Below are 27,460 nucleotides of genomic sequence, written 5' to 3' on the forward strand. Positions count from 1 at the left end.
ATTGTGGAAAGACAGTTGAGGTGCATGAATGGCAAATGATGACATGACGCCTCCTTGTCTCTTTATGTAGTGCAATGTAAATAGAAAACTCAGAATGAAGTACCTGAAGATGGACCTTATTATTTGTTTAAATACAATCCCCTGCATAAGTAATATTTGATCCAAATCAATGTCTCTCTCATTCCACATTGCTATTTTATGCAGCTATTAAAAATCCCAGGGCCTCTTTCTGAGACAGAATTTTAGAACGGAAATTGATATGAAACCCACTGAAGTGATGTTAATGGAGGACAGAAACTCAACAAATCAAGCCTTTTGTACATATTTACATAGCGCACATGATTTCAAAACTCAAAAAATGAATGGAATGCTTTTGAAATTTGGCATACTTCTCCTTCTTTTCCTCTTTGGATAAACAACTCCCCAGAATTTCTGCTCTCGTTAAGCAGCAGCAAGAAGTATAAACTATCCAAAGTGTAAACCTCTTTTGTGTGAATAATGTATGTTTCTTTAACCATTTCTTCTTAACAAACTCCTTTCAGTTTCTGCCCTCATTGGCAAAAATTTGTAATGACCTTAATTGGGTGAGCCATAATCTCAGGGTGGGAAAGATAGACGTGACAAAGGAACATCTATTACAAAGCAGCCTTTCCTAATAGCTCAGCCCTCTGCCAATACCGTGACAGGCTCCCACTTTCACCTCCTTGCCAAAGAAGCTTCATATAGGGTGTAAACACATTTCTGAGAATTCATCCGAATTGAATATTCAAAAGCCTCTTGTTCTATATTTACCAGGACACAGGACTGTGCAACTAGCCTGTTAATATTTTCCATCACTTTAATGTAGTATACAATTTGTCTTCTTAGAATTTGAGTTTTCTTAACCTTTTAAAGGACCTCCTGAAAGACTCCAGATTGGCTTGCTAGAGATCTTGGCATAGCCATTCTTATCCTTTCCACCCACATTTCACTGCTCTGTCATCTGTGGGGCAGTTCACATCCTTTCTCCACTTGTTCCTTCTCCATGAAACTTATTAAAGTCCGAGAACTGTATTCCCAACAGGACGAGTATGAAATCTGCCAAGTTCCTTCTAATCCAGGGAACCCACCCACCAGTGTGTCAGAATACAACTGCACTCCGTAGACTTTTCCGTGGCGGCGACCTTTCGGAAGTTGATCACCGAAGCTTTTATCTGAGAAAACTCTGGGTGGATTTGAACCATCAGCTTTTTAGTTAGTAACTGAACACTTACTCATTTGCATTCCTTAGATTCCAGAGTGCTTATAGGTGAGCCTGAATAGAATTTATTTTCCATAACCATTGTATAACTTTTATTTCCCTTTTATTCGGGCTCTTACATGTCTTATCACAACCCATACATTTACCCAGTGTGTCAAGCACATTTGCACATAATGCTGCCATCATCATTTTCAAAGCATTCTCTTCCCACTTGAGCCCTTGATATCACCTCCCCATTTCTTCCCCCTCCCTCCCTCACCATTAGATGGCTTCTTAAAATGTCATACAAGTTAGATCATTAGACTATCTTTCAAGTAGGATCTACACGGGAAGCATTTTTCTTAGTCAAGACTGATCCCAGGTTCTAGAGTTCTTCTAATGGGACTGATAGTCCCCATCCTTTTTCCTTTTGTCAGCCTATTATAAAATGGCACCACCAAGCTAAAAGTCCCTGAAGTAATAGATCCTCTAGATCAGAAAGACAGTGATGTCTCAAGAGAATGAATGATGGGTGGAATATGAACGAATCCTTTTGTTCATGAAGGACTATCTCCTGGTCATTGTGGCCCTATAGCTCTTTTTACCAATGGGCACCGCACTGTGCACTTGCTTACATAAGTGATAAGCTAAGGGGCCATTAAGTCTATTCCAACTTCTGGTGACCCCAAGTGTGTAGAGGAGAGCTACATTGCTGACACCCTTTGGAAGTGGCTTCACAGGCCTTACTTCTGAAGTGTCTCCGGGTGGGTGTGAATAATCATCCTGTTGCTTAATTACTTGCATCACCCAGCAGCGCCTCATAAGCTAATACGAAAACCAGACCCAACCCGCTGCCATCAGTTGATGTTGACTCCGTGGTGACTCTCTAGTACAGAGCATAGCTGCTCTTTGGTTTTCTAGACTGTACATCTTCAGGAGGCGGATAGCCCCAGCTTTTGCCAGTGGAACTCCTGAGTTTGAACTGTTAACCTTCCCATTACCAGCCCACCTTGAGCCCTCTGCACCATCAAGCCTCCATTGGAAGCTAATGGAGACCCAGTATATATTAGTTAATAATCCACAGGTGTGAGGACATTAGCAAGAATCTGGATGCATGTTCACCTTTCCTAAGTATGTGCAATGACTGGGACAGTGAATTTGAATACTATGTAGTTTACCAGTTCTTTGTAGAAATTGTTTTTACTCAGAAAGGTTATGTCTGAGAATCCCCATAGATGTTCGTCATTATCAGTGGGAAGTATAGAATTACTTTAAATATTTTTCTAAGAACATTGCTGAAAAAATGGTATCTATAACTTTCTTAGCTTTTCTGGCAGTTACTGAGATTAACCAATTAGTATGAATATTTTTATTCCCAACAGTCAATCCATTCCATGATTTTCCAAGATGAACTTGCAGTTTTAAAACGGGATTATCAGATGATCTTCTTCACAATTTCACTAAAAGTGAGACCCATCTACTTTGGGACCATATTGAGTTTTTCACAAAGAGCAGCATAGACAATTTTATGGTTTGCAAACACATCAAAGTCAATTTGTGTGAAGTTCAAATTTATTTCAGCTGTCCACACAGCATACATTTAGCTAAGAGGGTTTTTTTGCATTTATATATAATAAAATAATCTTCCACAGATTGTTTACGTGATTGCTGAATCGTTAAGCATCTAGCTACTTGAATTTCGATTTGATTTGTCGTAGTTGTCACGGTAGCCTTACAGAGGCATTTATCCAGTACATAGGGATCTGGCAGATGCGTCTCTGTTATTGCAATTTTTCTGTGACCTTGAACAAATGATTTCCTCTGCACCCTCATCAGTCCAGTGTGGGGAAGCATAGCCATGTCACTGAGGTGTTGGAAGACTGACTTGAGGTATTTTATATAATACTGTGTTGCACACGGCAGTGAAAAATAGGATAGTAGCAACAATCTGGATGTGTGTTTACCTTTAGCTAGGTGAGACAAAGCCTTTACCGATCCAACATCCCTCATGGAATAGGTAGTGAATAAATAAGCAGAAGTCTGAATAAAGAGGAGAATTGAAGGTTCTGAGCAATGCTCTGAGGAAAATGGCCAGGGTCAGTCTAAGGAGGAGCCTGGCTTCTCATGGTATACCCATAGGTAAGTAGGCTGTGCTCACTGTGGAGTCTGGAAGATAGGCCTATTTACCCCTCTTTAGCTCCAGTTCGTTTTCTTACCTTGTACTTAAATGTCACGGTCATTTAAATGAAAATGAAATAAAACTATGGATAATGAGCTTTTACTGGGGGAGGAGTGCTTTTGTTTTATAAACGTAAAAGATTTCAAAGCAGACATCTTACTGCTTCAGGGTCAGTAGACAGAAAGCCTAGATATATTATTTTAATCTCTTCATAGGATAAGAGAAATTATTTTAGACTTCTGTTGTCTTCAGATGCAGGCCAACTGTTGTAAGGTTTATCCAAGGATAATCCTGATTATCCTTTAAGTCTATTTTTTCTGCACTGCCAATTTGGCATATAATAAATTTTGTGGAGGAAATGTGTGTACTAGCCCTTCCATTTGTCTTGGGTTTTAGGTCCTACTCAGCCCTACGTGCAGCTGCACTCAACGGCTGTCGAGTGTCCGTAGTATCCTTGTAAACCCTTATGATTCGGGCTCCCTTTCCATCTGGAGTGCCTTCCAAATATTCAGATAGGCCTCAGCAAAGCCGTAGAATGAATGGATTATCTTTGTTCATCATTATGGCTTTTTACCTTGGCATTTAAGTTACTCCCTCTTAACTCTGACCCAAACTCTCTGAACATAACTCACCTGAGCCGAGCTTCCTCCCCGCCCCCGCCTCCCCCCCCCCCCCCAATCAGGCTGGTTTAGCCACTGTCCATCAGAATGCCTGCCTGTTCCCACCTGTGTCGTTGTACCTAAAAGGGCCTCCTGGCTTTGTGGTTTCTTAGAACGCTGCCAGTGTTGGAGACAGCACATCGTCAGACTTAGTCCCAGATCTGGACTTGGGACCTAATTTTCTTTTACAACATCTGTGTTCTTGGGCGAGTCATTTAACGGCTGTGGGCTTTAAACTTCTCACTGGCCTAGGTAGTGAATGCAAGTGAATTAAAAGTGCTTCTGAGCATGCTTTGCTTGCAAGCCTATCCTTTCTCGGCACTACATCACCCTCCTATCACAGGATGCATCATATTGTTGATGACTGATTTTCTCTTCTATTTTTTAAAAATCATTTTATTGGGACTTGTACAACTCTTATCACAATCCACACACACATCCAATTATATCAAGCACTTTTGTACATTTGTTTCCCTCATTCTCAAAACATTTGCTTTCTACTTGATCCCTTGGTATCAGCTCCTCTTTTTTTCCCCTCCCTCTCTGCTCCCCTCTCCCCCATGAACCCTTGATAATTTATAAATTTTATTTTGTCATCTTACACTGTCCAATGTCTCCCTTCACCCACTTCTCTGCTGTCCATCCCCCAGGGAGGAGGTTATATGTAGATCCTTGTAATTTGTCTCCCCTTTCTCCTTCACCTTCTCCCCATCCTACCGGTATCATCACTCTTGCCACTGTTCCTGAACGGTTCATCTGTCCTGGATTCCCTGTGTTTCCAGTTCCTGTCTGTACCAGTGCACATCCACTGGTCTAGCCGGATTTGTAAGGTAGAATTGGGATCATGATAGTGGGGGAGAGGAAGCATTCAAGGACTAGAGGAAAATTGTATGTGTCATCACTGTGACACTGCACCCTGACTGGCTCGTCTTCTCCCTGTTACCCTTCTGCAAGGGGATGATTGACTGATTTTCTGCAATGCATTCTTTGCCTTTGTGTCTGCTCCCCTCTACCCCATGCCACTTTTGTCTTTAATATATAATTAGATAAGAGAGGGGAAGATTTAAATTCTCAAAAAGAAACAGTGATTACTTGTTTATTTTAATGAACCATCTGTTCATTTCTCTGAGCAAAGTGTTTTATTAATGAAAAGTAAAGTACAAGATATGGTTTATGGTGAATTAGAAAATAGGAAACCCATAGAAACCTGTCAAAAGAAAACATAGGAGGATATAGCATGCTTTCCAGTGTATAGTTGATATAAAACAAAGGGATAAGTGACAAACAAAAGTCTATGACAGCAACTACTGTACTGGCCAGAGTACACAAAGAGAAAGTAAACAAGGCAATGAATACTCTTGAGCCAATAAAATCTTACTTGAATGTATTGTGTAAACAGATGGTCTAATCTGAAAATTGCCCCAACTTTAGAAAATTAGGGAGATAAAAGTTTTAATATTTGAAGAGTTGAGCAGTGTCAAATGATTAATAATATAGTTTGAGCATAAATAATCAACAACAACAAAAAACCCACTGCCGCGAAGTTGACTCATAGCAAACCTATATAGGGTTTTCTAGGTTGCAAATCTTTGTGGGAACAAATAGCCTCATCTTTCTCCCACAGAGCAGCTGGTGCATAAATAATAGGCTATTGATAATTTATAAACCTTTACCCGAATGTATTTAGAGCCTTGATTCTTTCATGGTACTCTGACTTTATCTTTCCATAAAATAGTCCTGTTGGTTGCATTTATAATTATTTTACTGTTGCATGTTATAAGCTTTCACCAGCTCTTAAGGTGAGCCCATTGACCCCCCCCCCACCACCACTGTGCTTTAACAACACTAGTAATTTATCATGTAGAATTATAAGTTTTAAGAGGAATTATTTTGTTTGTATCATCAATCCATTTTCTTCTCTTCCTGAGATTAATATTCAAAACAAACTACGATACAAAATTGGTCTCGCTAGACCAAAATTTATGTAAGGGAGAAAGAGAAATAGCTTTCCAAACTACAATATTAAAAAAAAAGTCAATTGGGAGCCACAGCTTTTGTGATGGAATTTGAAATGGTTTGACAAAGGTAAATGATAACAAGGCAGACAAGCATAATTGTGGAAAGAGCTAAGACTAGGTACATGTAAAGGGCTTATAATTTCAGAGGATTTGAAATTTAATCACTTAATTAGAATTCACTAAAAAAGATTTAAAAAAATTTTAGATACTACTTTCCCCATATTGTACTTAATACAACTATCTAATAAAATTCCTTATAGATTAAGAAAAAAGCATTTTAATATTTCATTTCATGATGCTATAGAATTCCCTTAGGATGTTATTTTAAATATTACTAGTGACATACATTATAATAATCTCAGCTACAAGTCGAATAAAATGAAGTAAGCATGAGTTTCGTTTTTATTGCTCTTGGTTTGTGTGGAATCAGTGAAAACATAATGTGGATAATCTAAGGAGAATTATTACTGCAGGAGTGAGACGGACTTTTTCAGGGTTACCAAATTGATAGATCTCTTACATAATTCTTCAGAATTTTTTCCAATCTACTTGTAATAAGGGCATATCTAAATAACATTTCACAATTTAAATAACTCAGACTAGTTACTTTTTTTCCCTTCTGATGTGATGGTCACCTGGAGTCCAGTTTTTATCTTGTTATGAACAAACAAAACAATGAAGCAGGACAGCACATTTATGATTAAACTGAAAATTTGCTATTAAGTTGTAAGAAGTTAGAAAATACTTGCTTATTAATTTGACAAAATTAATCAGCAGTCACAACTTTCACATTCTAAGAAAGTTTGAAAAAGCGCTGTTCACAGATGTGTTTAGCAATTGAACATGGAGTTCATCTAAGTCGACGTGAGTGATCCTAGGTATGGTATTTCCAGTCACCTCATGCATGTGAAAGTTGGACAATAAATAAGGAAGACCACAGAAAAATCGGTGCATTTGAGTTATGGTTCTACCAAAGAGTATTGAAAATGCAGTAGACTTTCAGAAGAACAATCAAATATGTCTTGGAAGACATATAGCCAAAATGATGCATAGAATCAAAGATGGCGAGCCTTCCTCTTAGGTAGTTTGAATATGTTATCAGGAGAGACTAGTTTGGTTAAGACAACATGCTTGGTAAAGTGCAGGGTCAGCAAAGAAGAGGAAGATGGTCAGGGAGCTGGCTTGACACAATAGCTGCAACAATGGATTCAAACATGACAGTGATTATGGGAATGGCTTAAGATTGAGCAGTGTTTCGTCCTGTTTTGTCACTGTGAGTCAAAACCAACTCAATAGCTACTAACAGTAACATTTGTGAATTGTTTGACATGTAATAAATATTTTACTTTTTAAGCCTCCTTTATTCAATTACACAATGAATTACCACTGTTCTAGATGTTCTCAATTTGAACATTACATCTGGAGAACAAGCATTCAGGATTTTTAACCTCATGGTGCATGGTCCAGTGAAGGATTTAGGCAGTTATGATAAAACATAAATGAATGTCCTACAGCTAGGCAGAAAAGAAGTTTTTAAAATAAAAGCCCTCGAGGCAGTTACAAACTCTGTAAGTAGAGGTGTAGCGGTTAGGCGTCCTCCAGTTGGCTCTTACTCATAGCAACCTTTTGTACAACAGAAGAAAACTGCCCGATTCTACAGCATCCACACAATTATCCCTCTGCTTTAGCCACCTTGTTGAGGTTTTTCTTTTGCACCGATATTCTAGCTTGCATGAAGTCCTTTTCCAAGGATGGTCCCTGCTGATAGCAAGTTTTAAGTACACAAGTACATAAGGAACATTTTGATTATACTTCCTGTTCTTTTTGGGGGACTCCATTGGTATATCAATCTTCTTTACCAACACTATAATTAGAAATGATCATTTCTTCTTTACTCTTCCTTATTCATTGTCCAGCTTTCTCGTGGCTTCAGTCAGGTACGCCTCAGTCCTCACAGTGACACAGGGTTTGCAGTGTTCCCTGCCCTGTGGTTCTCCTTTTGTGCGCTTGGTGGGGTCCAACCACCAACTGTTTCGTTAGCAGCTGAGCGCTTTGTTCACTGCACCACTGGGGCTTTTGAATAGAAATGAACTAGCTCCCATTGCCCTCTACCCCCCAAACAAACAAACAAACATTTGTGAGGAAGAAAGGGCAATATTTTAATAGCAGGATCTAACTGGATAAGGTCTTATCTTTCAAGAGGTTGAGCGCACTTCAGGTTAGTATCACTGGACTATAGACTGTGTGTGTTTGTGACAGTAACAATGGAGTGGGGTATTGGGAAGAGAGTTCTAGGGTGATTCTGGGAGCTGTTGTCTCTTGCCTGCACTACCGAGTGACCTAACTACACTTGCCTCGTGGGCCTTCTTACTCACTCTTGCTGATGGATTTCCATACAGTGTAGCTTAGCTGAGAGGACCTGGTACCCACTGTGCGCCACTCCATGGCTGCTAGAGAGAAGTATGAGCAGTTGATCTTGAACTGCACACTGCCCCTGGGCTACTCATTAAGTTTATTTTCCACTACACTTAGTACACATATATTACTTGTCATTGATGCCTTAATTCATTGCTATTTTCTTTACTTGGAATATCTTTTCTAATTTATCATGTATAAAATCCGCCTCTTCCTTGACGCTATTTCTGATCTAAATGGAAATTAGTTCTTTTATTCTTCCAAATTTTAATCACCCTTCACCTCAGAGTCCTTTATGATACTTTTTTCATTCTATCCTTATAGTCTAGTGATTTTTTGCATGCCTGTTTTCCTTTCTAGTAGGGGCTTCAAACAGATTTTGGGAAAATGGAAATCAAAGTTCACAGAACCCTCCCTGTACCCTTTGAGGCCCCTCTGTTCGTATGTCTTCCAACCCAGAGCGCTCAGGGCTCATCAATATGTGGTGAGTAAATGGAAATGAGTCACTCCAGTAGATGGGATTCATGATTCAAGATAAAACCATGAACGCTGTTTTTGGTTTCGCTCATTAATTTATTCCTTTTCTGCCTGCTTACTTTGGTAGGCTAGTTTCAGAGACAAGGAATTAATTGTTCTATTCTGTTTTCTCTTTTGTGCAAGCGTGTGTATGCCTGAACATACATGTACACACACACTGTATCTGTCTATTTCTTTTAGAGTCTTTCCATAGAGTTTGTATGTGCTCTGGTAACATTACGGGATACATAAAAGAAACTTTTAAATTTTGGATGATTTCAAATTGAACAGTACATACCATCTGTTTTCATTTTCTGTCTCTGAACAGTAGAAATCAATTGTTAGCACTGGAAATGAAACAACAAATTGAAGTTACTCTCAGCTCCTGGACTATTTCAATTACCTTATCTGGGCTCTGCACTTGGTGGGATGCACACTGACTCCTACATCCCCAGTACTCCCCGACTTCACTTAGCATTAGTGTGACCTTACGGGGGATGTTTTGCTTGTGGAAGCCTCACTTTCTTTATTTGTATTATGTGGATGATATAGGGAATCATTCTGATGAAGGGGAGGTTGAAGAAAGAGGAGAAAAGAGTGTCTTCAAAGTGTCTAGAGAAACGGGCCTGAGAGAGGGGAAGCAGGGGGGCCCCAGCAATGTGGGCACATGCCAGGGAACTCAGAGACCATACAGTTTCCACTGACAAAGGACAGGCCATCGTGAGCATGAATGCTTTCCCTCAGTTAATCCTCATAGCATCCCTAGGGAAATGATGCTTGTCTTGGTTTGTATGAAGAGGGAACTACAGTTTAAGAAGGTTGATTGATTAACCTGAGGTCTCTATGCTAATAAATATCAATTTGAACAAACAACTTTCTAATTCAAATTCATGTCATCTTATATCACTTTTTTATGTCAAACCTTAAGACTGTCACTATAGTACATCACTATAACTTTTGTTTATAAAAAGCTTACAAGATAAAGACAAATAAATTAACAGGGATCCTTATTTTTTTTACTTGGTTTGGAGCAGAGGGATAAAGTTGTGTTTGAGTCATAGGAGTAAGACTAGGGAGAAAAGAACTATTTTCAAATGAGGAAAAGAACAGAGCTACAGTTTGTTAGTAGACGGAGAAGTTGCAGATGGAACATTTGAAAACGACTTTATGTGACAAATTAAGAAGTATATAAAGGCCTGTCTTCTTCAGTGTAGCAGGGATCACTCACTTGGCAGCATTTATTGCAGTGGTTCTCAGCCTTCCTAACGCGGTGACCCTTTAATACAGTTCCTCATGTTGTGTTGACCCACCCCCCTTAAAATTATTTTTGTTGCTACTTCATAAGAGTAATTTTGTTACTGTTATGAATCAGGCAACCCCTGTGAAAGGGTCCTTTGCCCCCCAAAGGGGTCACGACCCACAGGTTGAGAACCACTGATTTATTGGGTTCACTTGGCCTGGTTTAGTTTGTGGGTATAAGAAGTTTGAGGCAGGAGCCCCCTCTGGAGGCAGTTACAGTCCACAGGGAGGAAGGCAAGATGCAAAAGCGAAGCACTTCAGTGACAGCAGCCCAGTGTGAGGGGAGAAGCATAGACAAAGTGGTTGTTGAAGATAAAGCGGCTGTTTCTGACAACAGCTACCTGCTTTAGGCAGAGGTCAAAAGTATAAAAATCATAGATTGCATGCTTCAATTATGTAATGCACCAAGCTTAGTGTTCAGCAGAGCCAGCTTACTGCCTAGATGTTATTGCTGTGAGAGCAAGAGGGAAAAACATCACGTGACAGCCGTCTGTGCTTTGCCTTCTCAGTTGGCATTCTGGCTTATTAAAACAGTGTTGCCATGGCTGGTGTTCCTGAGAGGCCCAACATCTTCGTACTTTGATCTTAAGTAAGCACTTAAAGGATACATTCTGACGGCCATTTATAACATCATGCCTGGTGATGACTAAGTTTTTTCAAATCTATTCACTTAGGCATGGCTCGGTACCATTCTGCATTGGAAATCCATCATACAGGTCTTCTGTAAAAGGTCCAGTTTATAGGTGCTGAATTTTGCTTATTTGTTTGTTCCTGGTCTAAATCCATTCCTCGAAGATATCCGAGGACATAACACATATGTATTTTTTCTGCATTCTGAGACAGTCTTGTTTTATTCCCAGTGATAATTTTTAGGTAACTTCTATTGCATATTACTTCTTTGGACATTGGGGAACAGCCCTAGAAAGTCAGCAGACAGCTCTTGGGCTGAGGGTGGATTCGCGGGAGGAGGCAGGTTCAGATAACGTGCTGCGATACTGCCTTTTTTGCTTCAAGAGAATCTTTTTTTTACTTTTACTGCAGTCAGCATCCAATAGAGACATCTTCTGGGCTCAGGAGCCAGTTGCCTCCCTCCTAGCCACAGCCTGGTTTGAGAGAGAGTGAGTTGGTTGCAGCGCACAGTTTTAGCAAGTTGTCATAGGTTAGGGGAGATCTTTACTCACAGGGACAGAGCTGTGTCATTGAGCACGTTTTGTTCAAGTACAAAGTTGATCTGTGTAAAGGAGAAAGTGGCTGCACGATCAGCAGTGGTGAGGACTTTGTCACCCCACCTTTGCTTTCTGCTCCGTCATTGTCAGTTGTGGGAAGCAGTAGCATTTAATGGCTGGACTTCAGGCGGAAGGCTTGAGGTCAGAAAGCAACACCATTTACTTTCATTAGAGACTTCTACACACTTACCAAGGACCATGCATGAAAAGTTGGGAACTTGTCTTTGTAGATACATGACATTTGTAGAAGATTGGGGAGCAGTGTAAGGTGATGATTTTTGCATATAGCTGACAGCCCAAGTGTGGAGCATCCATAGTTAAGAAAATTACTTAAGCACTAATTATAATATTGTGTCATCCCATCTAGTAGACTTTGATGGAAGGAAATCTTGACATGGGCTTTAGAAACCTATTAACGAAAGCTTACCTTGACTAAAGAATAAATTGTATCCTTTCAGTTAAGTGAAAATAGAGTTTTCTCTCTACTTTGTATGGGCAGATGGAGGATCTAGTTATATCACATAAATACAAGGCATTCTTCTTGAAGTGGTTTCACCAAGGTGTTTTCCTTGTGGATAGTCTCCATTTTACATTGCTGACTTAGAAGACATTTCCCGTAAAACCCACCATTCACACTATATTACTAATTCATAGTTTCATATACATATATACATTTTCATGGCACCTTTGCAGTATTTATGCAAATTCATAGATACGCCAAGAATCTCTTACCTCACAAGAATAATGTGAAATAAGATTTTAACTTGTTGGGTGTTGATATTTTCTTTTCTACTTGTTTATATTAGGAAAAACGCAGTCAAGGACAGATAAACTGAATGTAGAAAGTATCTAATGTCTCCCTTACACTTCTGAAGACACCATGTAGCTTGATCTTTGCAAAATGAACGGCTTATATTACGCCACATCTTTCCAGTGAAAATCTCAAAGGGGTTGAAGCATCCACTGGATTTGAACCCTTCTGGTTAGGGTCAGCCGAGTTCCGAGCATGAGCAGTGAGTGATCCGAAAATCCAGCCCACCTACGGAGGACAGAGTGAGGCACACCTGACAGAGAAGAGTGCCAACTGCGTTCCAGTAGATGTCCTTGGCAAGTCACCTGTCTTGATCATCTTTTAGTCTCCCCTCCTGAGAAATGTTACAGAAACTCCTGCCTTAGGAAAATGAGATAATTCAGTGAAGTAAAATACTCCAAACAGATCCCTGAACACAGGAAGCTCTATGGAAGTTTTAGCCTTCCTCATATTTTAGTACAGCTGTACTTTGTGATTTTTAATCAAGGCTTCCTATTTCATAAATAGTCTAGAAGCTCGCATAGGCCTGTGTAGAGTGGCTGCAAGTTTCTCAAAGACTGTGAAGATGTGACGAGTACTTTTCCTTAGGACGCTTCCCTCCCTTGCACCATTAGCAAAGCCCTGGAAGTAGGACAGAAGCAGCCAGGCTGTAATCATGTGGCAATGGTATGATGATGAATCGGGCATGATTTGTAAAGCATGTATTTCTGAATTGAAAGGCATGTACTACAAATAGAACACTAAATTTTATTATGTAAATGTTAGGGCTCTTAATTGTTAGCTGGAATTAAGGAGTGTCTGCTTTGGATGCCATAAAACTTCAGAAGTATCTGGGCTACAAACAGTTTAGAAGTCTTGACAATTGCTGTACTGAAAAAAAAAATGATGCAATTGAAAAAAATAGAAACATAGTGATCTGGCATTTCCAATTTTATGATGCTTCAAAAGAGCAGCCAACAAATGTTGGACAGTTTAATGATGCTGGCACCTACCAAATGTCACTGGGCTTTCACAAGGTCATAGACACTCTGCTTTGACTTAGGGATGCCAGCCAGACCCTCCCCGCCCCCCTTTTTAAAGAATTTAAAATAAGGCAGACAATAAGTGCCCAATTAGAGCCTTTAAGACCCTAACCTTGATGACTATACACTTTATGTAGTATTCTGTGGGATATAACAGGCCACACTAAAAGGGGAAAAATCATACTGTTCCTTCTTGTGGTATCCCATCAGAAGCAACTCTAAATCAAAGATCATAGGAGCCCTCGGTGGAGGCTAAGGAGCCCTGGTGGCATAGTGGGTTACATTTGGGGCTGCTGACTGAGAAATCAACAGTTCAAACCCACCAGGCACTTCACAGGAGAAAGATGAAGCTTTCTGCGCTTGGAAAGAGTTTGCAGCCTTGACACCCTAAAGGTGAAGTTCTACTGTGCCCTGTCGGCATGCTATGAGTTCGAATCAACTCAATAGCAGTGAGTTTGGTTTGGGTGGAAGGAGTCTCATTTCGGTCTCTTAAGTCTAAGCAGTTAGGCATAGTTAATTTCGAACATGAGTTGACAAATGTTTGTCTTTGTATATTGTATCGAATGGATCTTTCTGTGAATTGAAAACAGTCAACAAACACTTGTAAACACAGAGACATCTTCAGCATAATTGCAATAGTAGTATTTTGATAAGAATCTCAAAGTCGTACTGGTTCATTATTACTAACCATTATAAACCTTGACTGTTCAGTACAGTGGGCTTTGAGGGGTTGTTTCCAATTTACTAATAGGCTTCCTTAAAGTAGACATGTATCGCCGTGGGACTGACTGCAGTTGCTAACACTGTATGCTGGTAGAACTGTTGCCGTGTATCTGGTGGCTCACAGACACATGCGCTTGAAGAAAGAAGCCATGGTTTTGTAACAAAAACATGAGTATGATTTGTTGCCTTTCTCCACCTCCCCTTAGCAGCCAATTTTAACTTCCATGGGTAACATAATGCTTATCTGTGGATGTAAAGTTTCATTTATATCATTCGCAAGATGTAAAGCTCCTAAGCTATCTGAGGGAAAAGGGGTCATAGTATCCCTGTGTTTGAGTGAGAGTGGGTGGATCCTGAGTCAGCATTGTGAGGGGTCTTACTGGCTTTTAGCATCCCAAACCTTCACCATCAAATTTAGGACTCTCCTATAAGATTGTGCCCATGGCAACCTTTATGTACCGGAGAGGACTCTTTACATACCATGAAAAGTCTAAACTGAAGCCCTTTGTTTCAGAGCAGACTAAGATGACTGGAAAATGTTTGATACACATAACTAAGTCTTTTACTTTATTTTGCAATCCCTTAAGACTGTAAAGCTACAAATTTAAACTCAGCAATTGTTGAGTGTATGTGACTGTTCCTTTCAATAATTCTCAAGACAAAGTATATGTCGACGAATATGAACTTTTTATAGAATCAGGAAAGGGAAAAATCTAAACTCTCTTTGCCATGTATCCATTTGATAACATATTTTTTGTCTCTGTGATAAAAGTAATTGAAAGAAACCGGAACTTTTTCAGTTAGAAAACCACTTATCAATGTCTGTTTTCGCTAACACTGGTAGAAGAAAATTCTCCCAGCTCTGCTGGTTGAACGGGGCTGCAAGCATTTGGTGGTAAGCTGATGGAATACAGAAGTAGCAGTTTACATCTAGGAAGTTAAGCCTTAATTATTGATTAGTGTTGCTATATTTACTTCATGTTAAGTTTGGAAGACCAGGGATCAATTGCCTAGGAAAATCAGAGGAAAATTGACCTTATGCTGAGTACTGTATAGGGATGCTGAGTTTCAATTCTTGGTGTCATTGAAAGACCTATGAGGAAATGAAAACAGGAGATGCGGTTGATTTGAGGAACATTTTTTTCTTGCCTTTCCAGACGATACGACCATGAAATAAGTACAAGGGGCCACAGTATTCAAAATAGGACATGATGCAAGCAAACAAATCCCATTTGCAAATCTCTGGGCTAAAAGGTCATGAATATTTAAGAATGACAAGTAGATTATAAAAATATATGATTTAGGATTTACTTATTAATAGTATATAAACCATAACACATGTTTAGCAAAGCAAAATGCACACTTGCATCAAAACAGGGTATTTCAAAGAAATTTTCTGAGGGGAAAAGTTAATCATAAAGTGTTTGCCTACTTTGGGAATGCCTGCCGAATGACTGCCCACTGTCCAGTTAGATTTTATCCCACAGCCCCCTACATTCCCGAAGTGTTTTTATTTTCAAATAAGAACATGAAACCCAAATTTTAAGAACCACGTTGCCTAGATTACAACACAATCAAAACCGTTTTTTGTCTACCTAAATGCACCATCATGTACATAGTTTTTATATGTAAGTATATGTACTATATGTGCTAGCAGCCCGTGGGACACACGGAAGGATGGAGCACTTGGTTGTTAGCCAAGATGTGAGTGGTTCAAACCCACGCAGTGGCTCTGTAGGAGGAAGACCTGGCCGCCTGCTCCCTACAGATGGCGTTCTTCTCCATCATTGCCTGTCATTCTTACTCGGAATGGCTTTATGGGAGCCAGCAGCAACAATATAGTTTAGCGTGTACTCTCTAATGATAGTAAAGCATGTCTTATTGAACTGTAATGTTGAAATGTGTAACCAGACACTTATTTTGAGTACTAAGTGGTTTCCCTAAATAGTTATCTTCACTTTTTATAGTCACAAGCTCGGTGGCCATTTGAAGGACTGTTGACAAAATCCTTGAACTCACTGTTAAACAACTTATTACTTCAGAAATGGAGTAATTGATTCATCAACTTTTCACATGATGATTGTTGTTCCCATAGAGGGGGTTTTATTTTCATTTTAAGATTACAGGAAATGTGGTTGCCTTTATTGAACAGGTATTTAATAATGTAAAGGTTTAAAATTTAACATAGTCTATTCCAATATTTTACTGAACTCCCTATTTTCCATGAAGAAATACTTGTGTACATTACAGCAGTGTCTTTAGCGTCTTTAGAACCGGCGTTGAGTTAACATTAAAAGCCTCCCTGAGGGGATCTAAGGTATCCACAGTAGAGTTGTGATACAGTGTTCTGCTGGTCAGCTGGACGGCTCCTTGAGAGAAAACTCCGAGAGCAATGAACAAACAACAGAACCGTAGCTCCATGAGAAGTGCATTAAAATGACATGTCACCTGATTTCTCTAACAGGATTATTTTTAGTATATATAACTCCTACATTGTTAAATTAAGCAACTGTTCCTCATCAGCTTGAGAACTTCGGGGAAGAGGAGAAAATGACTAACATTTTGACTGCCTATATTATACCAGGCACCATGCGTGAGGTTGGCCAATTGTCCTACTTTATTTTCATGTATGACCAATGAGATAGTTGCCATTGTTACTATTCTGCAGATACAGTGTGGCTACTATGAGAATTGAATTAATGTCTACAAGGTCAGACAGTAGGAAACAATGTTGCAATTTAAACCAAACAACTTGTCATAAAATTGTACAGTTAGAGCAATGGGTGAAATTACACATAGCTATCAAAAGTATTGTAGAGTGTTTAGGATGCCAAATAATGTGACTTTTCTATGAATATCTTCCTTTCCTCTAGTTGAAATTTATAAAACTTCTTTTGTAATTTTCTGTTTTTCATTTTATTGTGGTATGCTTTATTATATTTTCAAATTAATGTCCTCTGAATAAAACATCATTATGTTAGCACAACTCAGACCCAAAATTAGTCCTTAGATTTAGTTTTTATTTTGTTATCATCAGTATGTCTTGAAAAGAATTGGAGTAGAATTCATCTTTAAGGATGTAGTAAGATGTGTTTATCCACTCATTCTGCCAATGGGTATTGCATGGCAACTTTGGGCCCAACACCAGTCTCAGTCCTGGGTGTGCAGAGATGGGCCCAGCTGGTTATTTATTAGTGTTGTATTATATTCTACAAAGGGGGGAATGCTGTGGGTGGTTTTCTCCAGGGTTTAGCCAACCTTGTAGCAGTGTATATTTACAGTCTAAATTATTCCTGACCGTTTTATTTATCCGATTACAATAAGTAGCACTCTGTTACAAACAAACAACTTTCAAGAGTCCCAACATCACTTCCCAACCTAGCTGCACTGTTTCCAACACATGCCCATGAAAAACTCTGCATAAGGCTCTGCATAGTCCTATGTTTCAGTGTTACCCACTGCATCCGAATTACCTGGAATGCTTTTAAAATAAAGAAGCCTAGGCCCCTTCTGGACTTGTCAGAATCTCTTGGGGAAAGGGTTGCTAGTCTGTATATTAAAAAAAGAAAAGAAAAAAGGACCCCCCCCCAATTAAATGCAACTTTTTGAAAATGAGAATCCAAAGTAACTGAATCAAACCAAATACACTTATGAGATAGTGGATATGAGGATTATGCACACAAGAAAATCAAAGACTTGGCTTTGTTTGAGGTCAACCAATACAGAGTATGTCGCACAAACACCCGTGGAGCTTCTTTTTCAGTATTTATCCGGGCTGTATTCAGAAGTGGGAGGGACTAGATGACGTGCTTATGAAGACCAGTCAGTGTTAGTGTTGGCAAGACTTCATTAGAAGTTCGTGACTGTCTTTGCTATTTATAGAAATACAGAAAAGGACCTGAGTGAATTGACAGTAACTGAATCCCCAGGCTGGATGTAGCCTCACGTACTAGTTCCAGTTGCTAGGACCAGTGGACTGACTCACAACAACCCTGTGGGCGTTAAAGTAGAACTATATTCTTGAGGATTTTCAAAGACTGATGTTTGCAGAAGTGGGTCACTAGACCTTTCTTTTTAGTCACCTCTGGATAAACTGAACCAACCTGTCAGCTAGTAGCAGACCAAGTCAACCATTTGTTCCACCCTGTGATTACAACCTTACTTAGCTACATTTGAAGTAAGCTCAGTCTTAGTGTGAAATATGATGTGGGGCTGCTGCGAACCAGAATTTCCCTGGGAGGCTAGTTGTTCCTCATATGGAAAGGGCACATTTTCTCTTGCAGAGCTCAGCTGAGATAGATCATTCAAATGAGGATTTTGTGAGTTTTTATCATAAGCATAGCAGTAATTTTCTGAGTCAATTTACAATACAAGGTCAAATTATGCAAAATTGATTTTTCCTAGAAAATCAAAGAACTCTCAAGCAGGTGGTTTATGACTTCAATTACATATTTATTTTACCCTCACAAACCATTCCAATTAGATATATTGGTGAACCAAGTTGTCAAGGTACTAACTGATGAGGTCTAACTAATCCCATGACTTGGCAATACTTTAAGATAATTGGAGGAGACAGTTCCTCACACAGTATTGCATGTTGCACACTTCAATACATATGTTTTTATTAAAATAACTATCTCCAAAGAAAGCTGTATTCATATTTCTTATTTTTAAGCTGTTTTCTATCTCCATTTTACACTCGGGATGTTTCAGAAAGAGTAACTATATCTGCTTCTTGGGAAATGGGGATCATAAATGTCTTGAAAGGTTATACGTTAAAGAGTACCATTTCCACCAAAGCTGCGTTACTCTGAGTAACCTCTGTCTCCACGGGGGTCGTGTGGTATTTGTAGTCTTTTAGATTAGCCATTTTCTAATCCATGGGCTTATAAAACTTCGTTGTGATCCTAATTTACTTGTTATGAGATAATAGTATAGATATTTTACTAGAGATCCAATGTGCTAAGAACAGATATCTTGATTCCTTTTGGCTTTGTCAGAGTTAACCATGGAGAGAGTATGGCAGTGAACCTAACATTTTTATTTCCTGTTCTTGGATTTGATATTATTCTAGAAATGCATAGATTTTTATAAACTTCAGTCTAGAAATATGAGCACTCAAACTGGGAGAATGGATGAACGTCATGAAACCTTTTAACATTTACAAATGAACACAATTTCGGTCATGAATGTGGGTGAAGCCATTACTTGTTCTAAAGCTAAGTAAGAAGTTACCGATAGTACACGGTGTGAAAAACCTCCAGTAGAATTAAGTGATAGTTTTGCATGACTGCTATTGTTTTGTAAGATTTGCTTATGTTCTTATTTTTTAAAATGGTATGTGCTATTTTTGTGTTTTAGGGTCGTTGTTCCAGAGAAAACTGCAAATATCTTCATCCACCACCACACTTAAAAACGCAGTTGGAAATAAATGGGCGCAATAACTTGATTCAGCAAAAGAACATGGCCATGTTGGCCCAGCAGATGCAGCTAGCCAACGCCATGATGCCTGGTGCCCCATTACAACCTGTGGTGAGCATGTTTTCAGCCCTCACTCATTAAGTTTGTAACTCCACGGCCTCAGCTTCAGTTGCCTAGATTGCTTAGACAATGATTGCCTAGATCAACCGAACACAGGTAGCAATATCAGTTGTGTAAGCATTCACCAGCAAAATTAATATCAGTTGAGCCCTGGAAAAATGTTCACACTGTGAAAGTTACCCATCTTTTGGCAAAATCATTTAGAAGTTGACTCTGTAGCACTTTCCTCTCCCCTAAAATTCTCATCAAGTTAAATCTTGCAGCTTTCAAGTATTAATGTTGCCTTTGTTAACGTGGTCATTAAATTCATTAGTATGGTTAATGTGTGTTTTCAGGCTACCTGTAGAGATAACAGATGGGAGGGAAAATAGATCCAGGGTGCATTATAGCACTGATGAAACGCATAACTATCTTCTAGTTCTTTAATATTTCTTCCCCTTACTATTATAGTCCCAGTTTTGCCTTATTAATCTTGTTATACCTGTGTATATTCATTTATAGAATGGACATTGTCTGATTCGTGAAGTCCAGGATAGATGGACACTTCAGAAATAGTAATGGGAATGTGGGTGAACAGATACAATGGATGGTGTGAGATATAGAAATAACAATGAGGGTTCCTGGGGGTGGGGAGGGGATGAAGGGGAGTTGATATCAGGGAGCTCAAGAAGAAAGAAATGTTTTGAAAATGATCGTGGCAGTAATTGCACAATTATGCTCAATCTAATTGAATTATGAATTGTCATAATATCCATACAAGCTCCTAATAAAATGCTTAAAAAATTAGTGATTTTTAAAAATCGTCTTATTAAGTGTAGTTTTCAGAAAAGGTCTCCCCTAAAACCTCAATAAGAATTCCATATTTAAATTTCTCTTTCTTGGGAAAGATCTTTTATTATTCTTTAGAAACTTGGAATAATTTTTTACGAATGTTCTGACGGTTGTGAATCAATACCAGTGTGGGCTTAGATGTCTCACAGAAGAACAGGACAGGCAGAAATTCTAAGAGCTTTTTTCCCATAAAGATCAAACATTGATACATAGTAGGTGGTCATACATATCTAATGCTGGTTGAGCTGTGTATATGGATTAATTCAGAGTACATGCGTGTATTTGAATTGTTTTGATGTATGTGTTAAATGACTGTAAATTTTCATTAAAATACGAGATTCATGGCATAAGTGGTTTTGATCGTATGAAGCATTTAATGGTAATTATATTTAATTTGTATCCTGAAATATGCAAGGATCAGAGTATTTAGCAATTTTTGTGACTAGTTTATATATAACATTATGGGGCCTTAGGAATGTGAAATTTTTCCTGGGTCTGTGTATTAACTAGATGTTTTTCTAATATACTAACACTTTCAGTCACTGAAGTTATCATTCTTTCTTATAATTTAAGGCAACATCATTCCAAAAAAAAGGGGGGGATTGTATTTCAAGGCGGGAGGGAATCTCCATAATACATTGGCGGCAACACCAATTATCAGTATTATACCATCGAGGTGAGAGAATATGATACTTAAAACATTCTTCTTTTTTTCTAACCCCTATTATGTTATATATAACATTTTATATATACCTTTGAGACTTTTGCGAATTTTGCACTTTGGGATCTGGATAGCAGGATTATTTTTATTTGGCCTAAAGAAACAGCAGCAGCAACAACAAAAGCTTAGTTAGAGTCATTCTCAAATAAAATATGAGTATAGTACAAGAGGTTCCTTTTACCACTTTGCCCTCAAATACAGCTTCAAAGATGTGCTAAATCCTTGGGGTGGCTACTACCTTAGTTGATAAAAGACCTCTCCTTGATGTGAATGGCTTTGTTGTACCTACACATTTAAAGTGGCCTTTCTGGCAGGCTCTGCCCTCCCTGTGGCTGACAGTCCCTGTGATGACAGCCAGTGTGGTTTCTGAAATGAGGAGGACTGCTCTCCGGGCAGTGAGCTGCTCTCTGTGAAGCCTGGGAACATTTCCTGAGTTCCTCCCTTGAGTCTTAATTCCAAGTGTGCTCCAGAGTCACCACCTGTGCAATCACGGGGCAGACGATCAACTCCATTATTTATGCTCAGGCCTTTGGAATACTTGTAACCAATATTTGTTGTTTATGAAATCATGAAAGCAAAGGTCACTGCACTTTCTGGTGTCTTGTTGCAAACCTCGATCTGCATAGAGAAGGTATTTATGGTTAGTCTTTGTGAACACATTCAGACTCTGTTCATGTGGCTGAACGTGGGCTGAGAGAAAAGGGCCCTGAGATCACAGTCTAAAAATAGACAATCCACAGTGACGTTGTGTAATAAGTAGAGAAGTCAATTGAATCATTCCATTTTAAAGCTTTGGGGATTGTAATGACTGTAGAGAAGGGTTTAATCCAGGAAATATGACTTCAAAAATCTCATCTGAGACTTTTGTAGTCAGTCTCTTTTGATGAGGATAATGACATGGTGATTCAGAAATGTAGTCAGCTGCCTACTGGAACCTTAATGCTGAACCTACAAACAGGGATTATAACAGGGCCACAAGCAGCCAGGTGAATAAATAATACCAGAGGGCTTCAAAAAGTTTGTGGAAAAACGGACTTGAAAGACAATGGAATTTCCCTCCTATGGGAAAGGGTCACCACCCAAGAGAATTGCCACTAATACAGATAATAGTGTCTAGAGAAGTGGTTCTCAACCTTTAGGGGTTGCGACCCTTTGGGGGTCGATTGACCCTTTCACAAGGGTTGCCCGATTCATAACAGTAGCAAAATGAGAGTTTTGAAGTAGCAATGAAAATAATTTTATGATTTGGGGGTCACCACACATAAAGAACTGTATTAAAGGGTCGCAGCATTAGGAAGGTCGAGAACCACTGGTGTAGAGGCATGCCAGGGTTAGCTGCCACCCAGGTACTCAGGATATTGCAGGAGGTAGACTCAGCAGTGCCTGAGCAGTGGCCGGACTTAAGAGTCACGTCAGTATGGCATCTTACTTTGAGGAGAGTCATCCAGTTTGACAAAAGGACCCCCAAACCATGGCTGAAGGAGCAGCAATTGGGGAAAAGGGCTAGTAATGTCTACATGAATTTGGAGGGATCTAATACTATGCCTGGAGGCCTGGTGAGGCCGTTGGGTAAGCATGGGGATGCTTAGCACAAGGTTGGCGGTTCCAACCCGCCAGCCGCAAAGAGAGGTGTGGCTGTCTGCTCCTGTAACATGTTCAGCTTCGGAGACCCTATGGCAGTGGTTCATGCCCCCAACCATAAAACTATTTTCGTTGCTACTTTATAACTCTTATTTTGCTGTTGTGATGAGCCGGGCAACCCCCGTGAAAGGGGCGTTCGACCCTCAGGTTCAGAACTGCAGCCCTGTGGGTTCACTATGAGTCAGAATCCACGTGATAGCAGTGTTATGTTTGATATGTTGCAGAACTCAATAAATGCTTAATGGTGCTCCTTGAACCCAAGAAAATCAGGCAGAGATTCATTGTGGTTTCCCTGATTCCATGGAGTCATAATCAGGGACCAGGGCACAAGCCCAACTATAGAGACTACAGCAGAGAAACGAGCAGAAAGGTGAGCTTCCTGCTGGCAAAGTGAGCCTCGTGCTTGAAAAGTGAATGTTGGGATTATGAAACCATTATTATGCCACTCAGCCTTGGGACTCATTTTCGTATACACTCTGGGTCTCTAGCTTTAAGATATTGAGAAAACAGCACTCGATAGGCTTAGGGTTGCAGAGATTTATCGAAGAGTGTCCTGTCTGTCTGCTTAGATTTTGTTAGGTTGTGATGAAATCCCTCAAGCAAAGAATCAGGAAGAGGGCTTAACATTTGGAGGACAAGTACAGAGTTCTAGGAGCATTCAATTCACTCAGTACCTTATGTATTTTAAAGTCTCACAACCTTCCAGTATGGTAGGTAATACTCTCACCACTTTGCAGAGAAAGACTCAAAGGCTCAGACTACATTTGCCCAAGTTACACAGCTTGTGCAGAGCAAGGCCAGGTTTTAGTGTCTGTTCAGATTCTGGTGTCTGTGCCCTAGAAACCTACCAATTGGAGACATCACCAACCAGCTTTGCGACATGCGTTATGTGAATTTGAGAGCCTAGGCATGTTGCTGCTGGGTGCCATGGGGTGGGTCTGACCAAGCGCCACCTAATGTACAACAGAACACAACACTGTTCCGTCTCATGCTATCTTGACAGTTGTTAGGCTACAATTGGAAGCCCAGGTATAGGAAAGCTAAAAAGTGACTTGTTTTAGCAAAACTCTCCCAGTGTTTGGGCCCTCTGCTTTGACGTCTACACAGATTCCATCCTTTTTTGGCAGTCAAGTGCACAATTCTTTGAAGTCATCCTTTGTCCCGCTTCCAGGAGCACCCGGAATTCTCAGATTGTGTTTAGTGCTTCACTCTCTAGTTTCCCCATCTAACCATTGAGAGAAGGCCGCTTTACCTTAGAATATTTCTGGCAAAGTGTCACCAGGCCCATTACTCTAAATTGCATTTCATCCTTCCTCTCGTTCTCACTGTCTGCTCTGGGGGAAGAGCCTGCACTTCTGCAAGCGGGTTTTGGAAATGGTGCCATCCTTAGTCGATACCTTTTTTAGGAGAAGGACTAGAAGTGGGTATTCTTAACTCAGTTTTTATAATTGCAGTAAAATATGACTGGAGGTTAAAGTGAAGCTATTGAATGAAGCAAGTTCAGTCAGCAAGGCAGTCTAGAAACAGCGAGGATAACAGTCATGTTCAGGGCTCTGAACCAATGCATCCTGATTTGATCCCTTCCTGAGAATTTACATTTTGATCCCAGATAATACACTTTTTTAGTATTTGCATTTCAACAAGTTTCCCCAGCTAATTCTTAGATATACATAAGAAGAAAAAAGAATTTGAAATAGGATAATTGCAGTAGCTCCAGGCCCTTATGTGTCTGTTTAAACTATTGTTTGTCCTGACGCTCTTGATACAGAGCTGTGCCTGACTAGAAACACAGTGTCAGTCCTGTGCTGGTTCCTTCCAAATGAGTTATTTTTAATACCCGCAAGTCTGACCTTTGCAAACACATAAACACTCAATCTAAAATATCTGACTTTTAGAACTTGCTAGCTGATACAGACAGTATATTATTTTTATGTATAATCCCTACACTGAATCAAAAATGGCAGCCTATTTCAGATTGTGTCTTTCGCTTGGGTCTTTGAACATTTTGTTGTTCTATCTTTTGAACATGTTAGATGTTCAGCTCTGTTAGTTTCTGTACATGCTTGTTGCTGTCCCACAGTGTGTCATTACCGTCTGCTCTGCCACCTTGCTGGACCTCTTTCCAGCTCTCCTGTTCCCCTCATCCTCCTTGTCCTGCCATCTTTGCTTTGGGGCAAATGCTGTCCTCTTGGTCTCATATATTAAATTATCCTGAGGACCACATTCCTCATGGGTGTTAATTTACTTTTAGGTCAATCTATTATTTTTCTGAGAGGCGACATCCAGGGGTGTGTTCGGTTCTGGGTTAAAAGAGTGTCTTAGGGTCTTTGTGATTCCTTCATGATTCTAATTAGCAGCAGGCATCAGGGACCACTGTCTTCAGCACAGGAGTCCTGGTGGTGCAATGGCTAACATACTCAACTGCTAGCAATAAGGTTGAGAGTTTCAACCCACCAACCTCTCTCAGAGGAAGATGTGGCAGTCTGCCTCCGTCAAGATTTCCCACCCACTGTCACTGGGTGGATTCCAGCTCAGAGTGACCTCATGGGGGGTTTGTTTTGAAGGCTGTAAGTCTTTAGGGGCAGATGGCCTCTACTTTCTCCTGCAGAGGAGCTTCCACCCTGGAACCCTGCCAACCTTGTGGTCACCAGCCCAAGACTTACCCGATATTGCCAGTCGGGTTCTTTCCATTAAGATAGGCAGCCTTGTAAACCTAGCTATGATTTGGAACCAACTTGAAATCAGTGTTTGGATTTTGGTTTGCGGCTTTCAGAACCACTTGTCATCAAAAGCACATGTGTGTAAACAGTATGCCTTTTGCTCATTTTCTGACTGTCCACACGATCTCTCTAAATGTGCCCTTTAGTTGCAAAATAGAAAAAAATGTACCCACTAGACAAGGCTGGTATTCACTCACTCACTCACTCACTCACTCACTCACTCACTCACTTACTCACTCACTCACTCACCCAAGCATGCATTCAACAAATATTTATTGTGTGCCCACTGGGGGCTAAGCATTGGTGTAGGCATGGGTGATTCAGTAGGAAACAAAACAAATCTCCCAATTCCCCAAACAAATAAATTTTAAAAACCTGTCCATGTGGTGTTTATATTCTATGGTTAGGCAATTTTGATACAAGAACACAAGAAAAGCACCTAACACTATTCTGTCACACAATCAGGTTAGGGAATTACTAGTAATGTATGTGTTTGAATATAGTATCTAAGATCATAATTGTGGTATTGAGTAGCAGCTTCATTTACAACAAAGCCTATTACTTAATGGAAGGAGACGGTTTTCTTTAAAGCAAACCAGTTTCATTTAAAACAAAGAAGACAACCCCACCCCCAAATAGCACTGGAATTAATAAGTTTGCCATTATCTGTTTTCTTCTGCTGAGGATATGGATTGACAAATGGCAATAATCAACCAACATTCCTTATGCCACATGGAACAGAACCCAACCAAGCCTACTGCCTACACGTGCATTCTGACTCACAGCGATTCTGTACATTTCCCCATGTCAGTAATCTTACAGAAGCAGATAGTCACATATTTTTTCCAGCATAGCAACTGGTGGACTTGAACAGTAAAAACACAAAAATTAAGCCTACTGCATGGAGTCAATTCTGAATCATAGCAACCCTGTTGGTTAAAGTAGAAGTGTCCCTTTGGGTTTCTAAGCCTATACAACTTTACGGGAGCAGAAGCCTTATCTTTCTCCCAAGGAGCCACTGATGAGATTGACTTACTGACCTTGTGGTTATCAGCCCAATGCATAATCCACTACACCACTAGGGCCTCTATGTGTAGCTTACCTTTTGGTTAGCAGTTGAGTACTTTAACCACTGCATCACTAGGCTGGCTTTACAGGAAAAAGGTATCTATCAGTCATTATCACAGGATATGCTGCTGTTGGTGTTGTGGAGTTGGTTCCGAGTCATAGGGACCCCATGGACAAAAGAATAAAACTCCACTTGGTCCTACATCATCCACACCAGTGTCCCTGTGCTGGATCCCATTGCTTCAGGCACTGTGGAGGGCCTGCCTCTGTACTCTGTCGCCACTCTACAAAGCTCGATGTCCTTCTCCAGGGACTTTTCTCTCCTGAAACAAGTTCAAGGGACATTCAGAAGTCTTGGCATCCTCGCCTCTAAGGAACATTCCGATTGTACTTCTTTCAAGACACATCTGTCTGTTCTTGTCAGAGTCCATGGTACTTTCAATATTCTTGACCAACACCATGGTTCAAATGCTTTGATTTTCCTTCCGTCTTCCTTATTCAGTGTCCAACTCTCACATGCCTGTGAGGCAACTGAGAAATACCCCGGTCTGGGTCAGGCGTACCTTAGTCTTCAAAGTAACAGACCTGTGTTGCAGTACATCCATGAGATCCCATGCAACAGACTCACCTAATGCGATGTGTTGCTTGATCTCTGGATTCTTGCTTCCACAAGCATTGATTGATCATCCAAGCAAGGTGAAGTCCTGGACAATTTCAGTCTTTTCTCTGCCTATCACGATGGTAATTTGTGGTCTAGTTGTGAGGATTTTTGCTTCCTTTACATTGAGTTATCCATAGTGAAGGCTGTAATCCCTGATCTTCATCAGCATGTACTTAAGGTCCTTTCAGTA

At 39.9% G+C, this 27,460-nt stretch overlaps 1 protein-coding gene across 10 annotated transcripts in view; it reads left to right on the forward strand.

The window, feature by feature from the left end:
- Positions 1-27,460, forward strand: part of MBNL1 (muscleblind like splicing regulator 1) — a 177,094-nt gene that overhangs the window by 112,475 nt on the left and 37,159 nt on the right. For all 10 annotated transcript variants that reach the window (XM_075546939.1, XM_075546940.1, XM_075546932.1 and 7 more), the window contains one exon: positions 19,449-19,619. In XM_075546939.1, the coding sequence (XP_075403054.1) occupies positions 19,449-19,619 (171 nt within the window). The remainder of the gene's footprint in view (positions 1-19,448; positions 19,620-27,460) is intronic.

Source organism: Tenrec ecaudatus, chromosome 4 (genome assembly GCF_050624435.1).
Source record: "Tenrec ecaudatus isolate mTenEca1 chromosome 4, mTenEca1.hap1, whole genome shotgun sequence".
Classification (NCBI taxonomy): domain Eukaryota; kingdom Metazoa; phylum Chordata; class Mammalia; order Afrosoricida; family Tenrecidae; genus Tenrec; species Tenrec ecaudatus.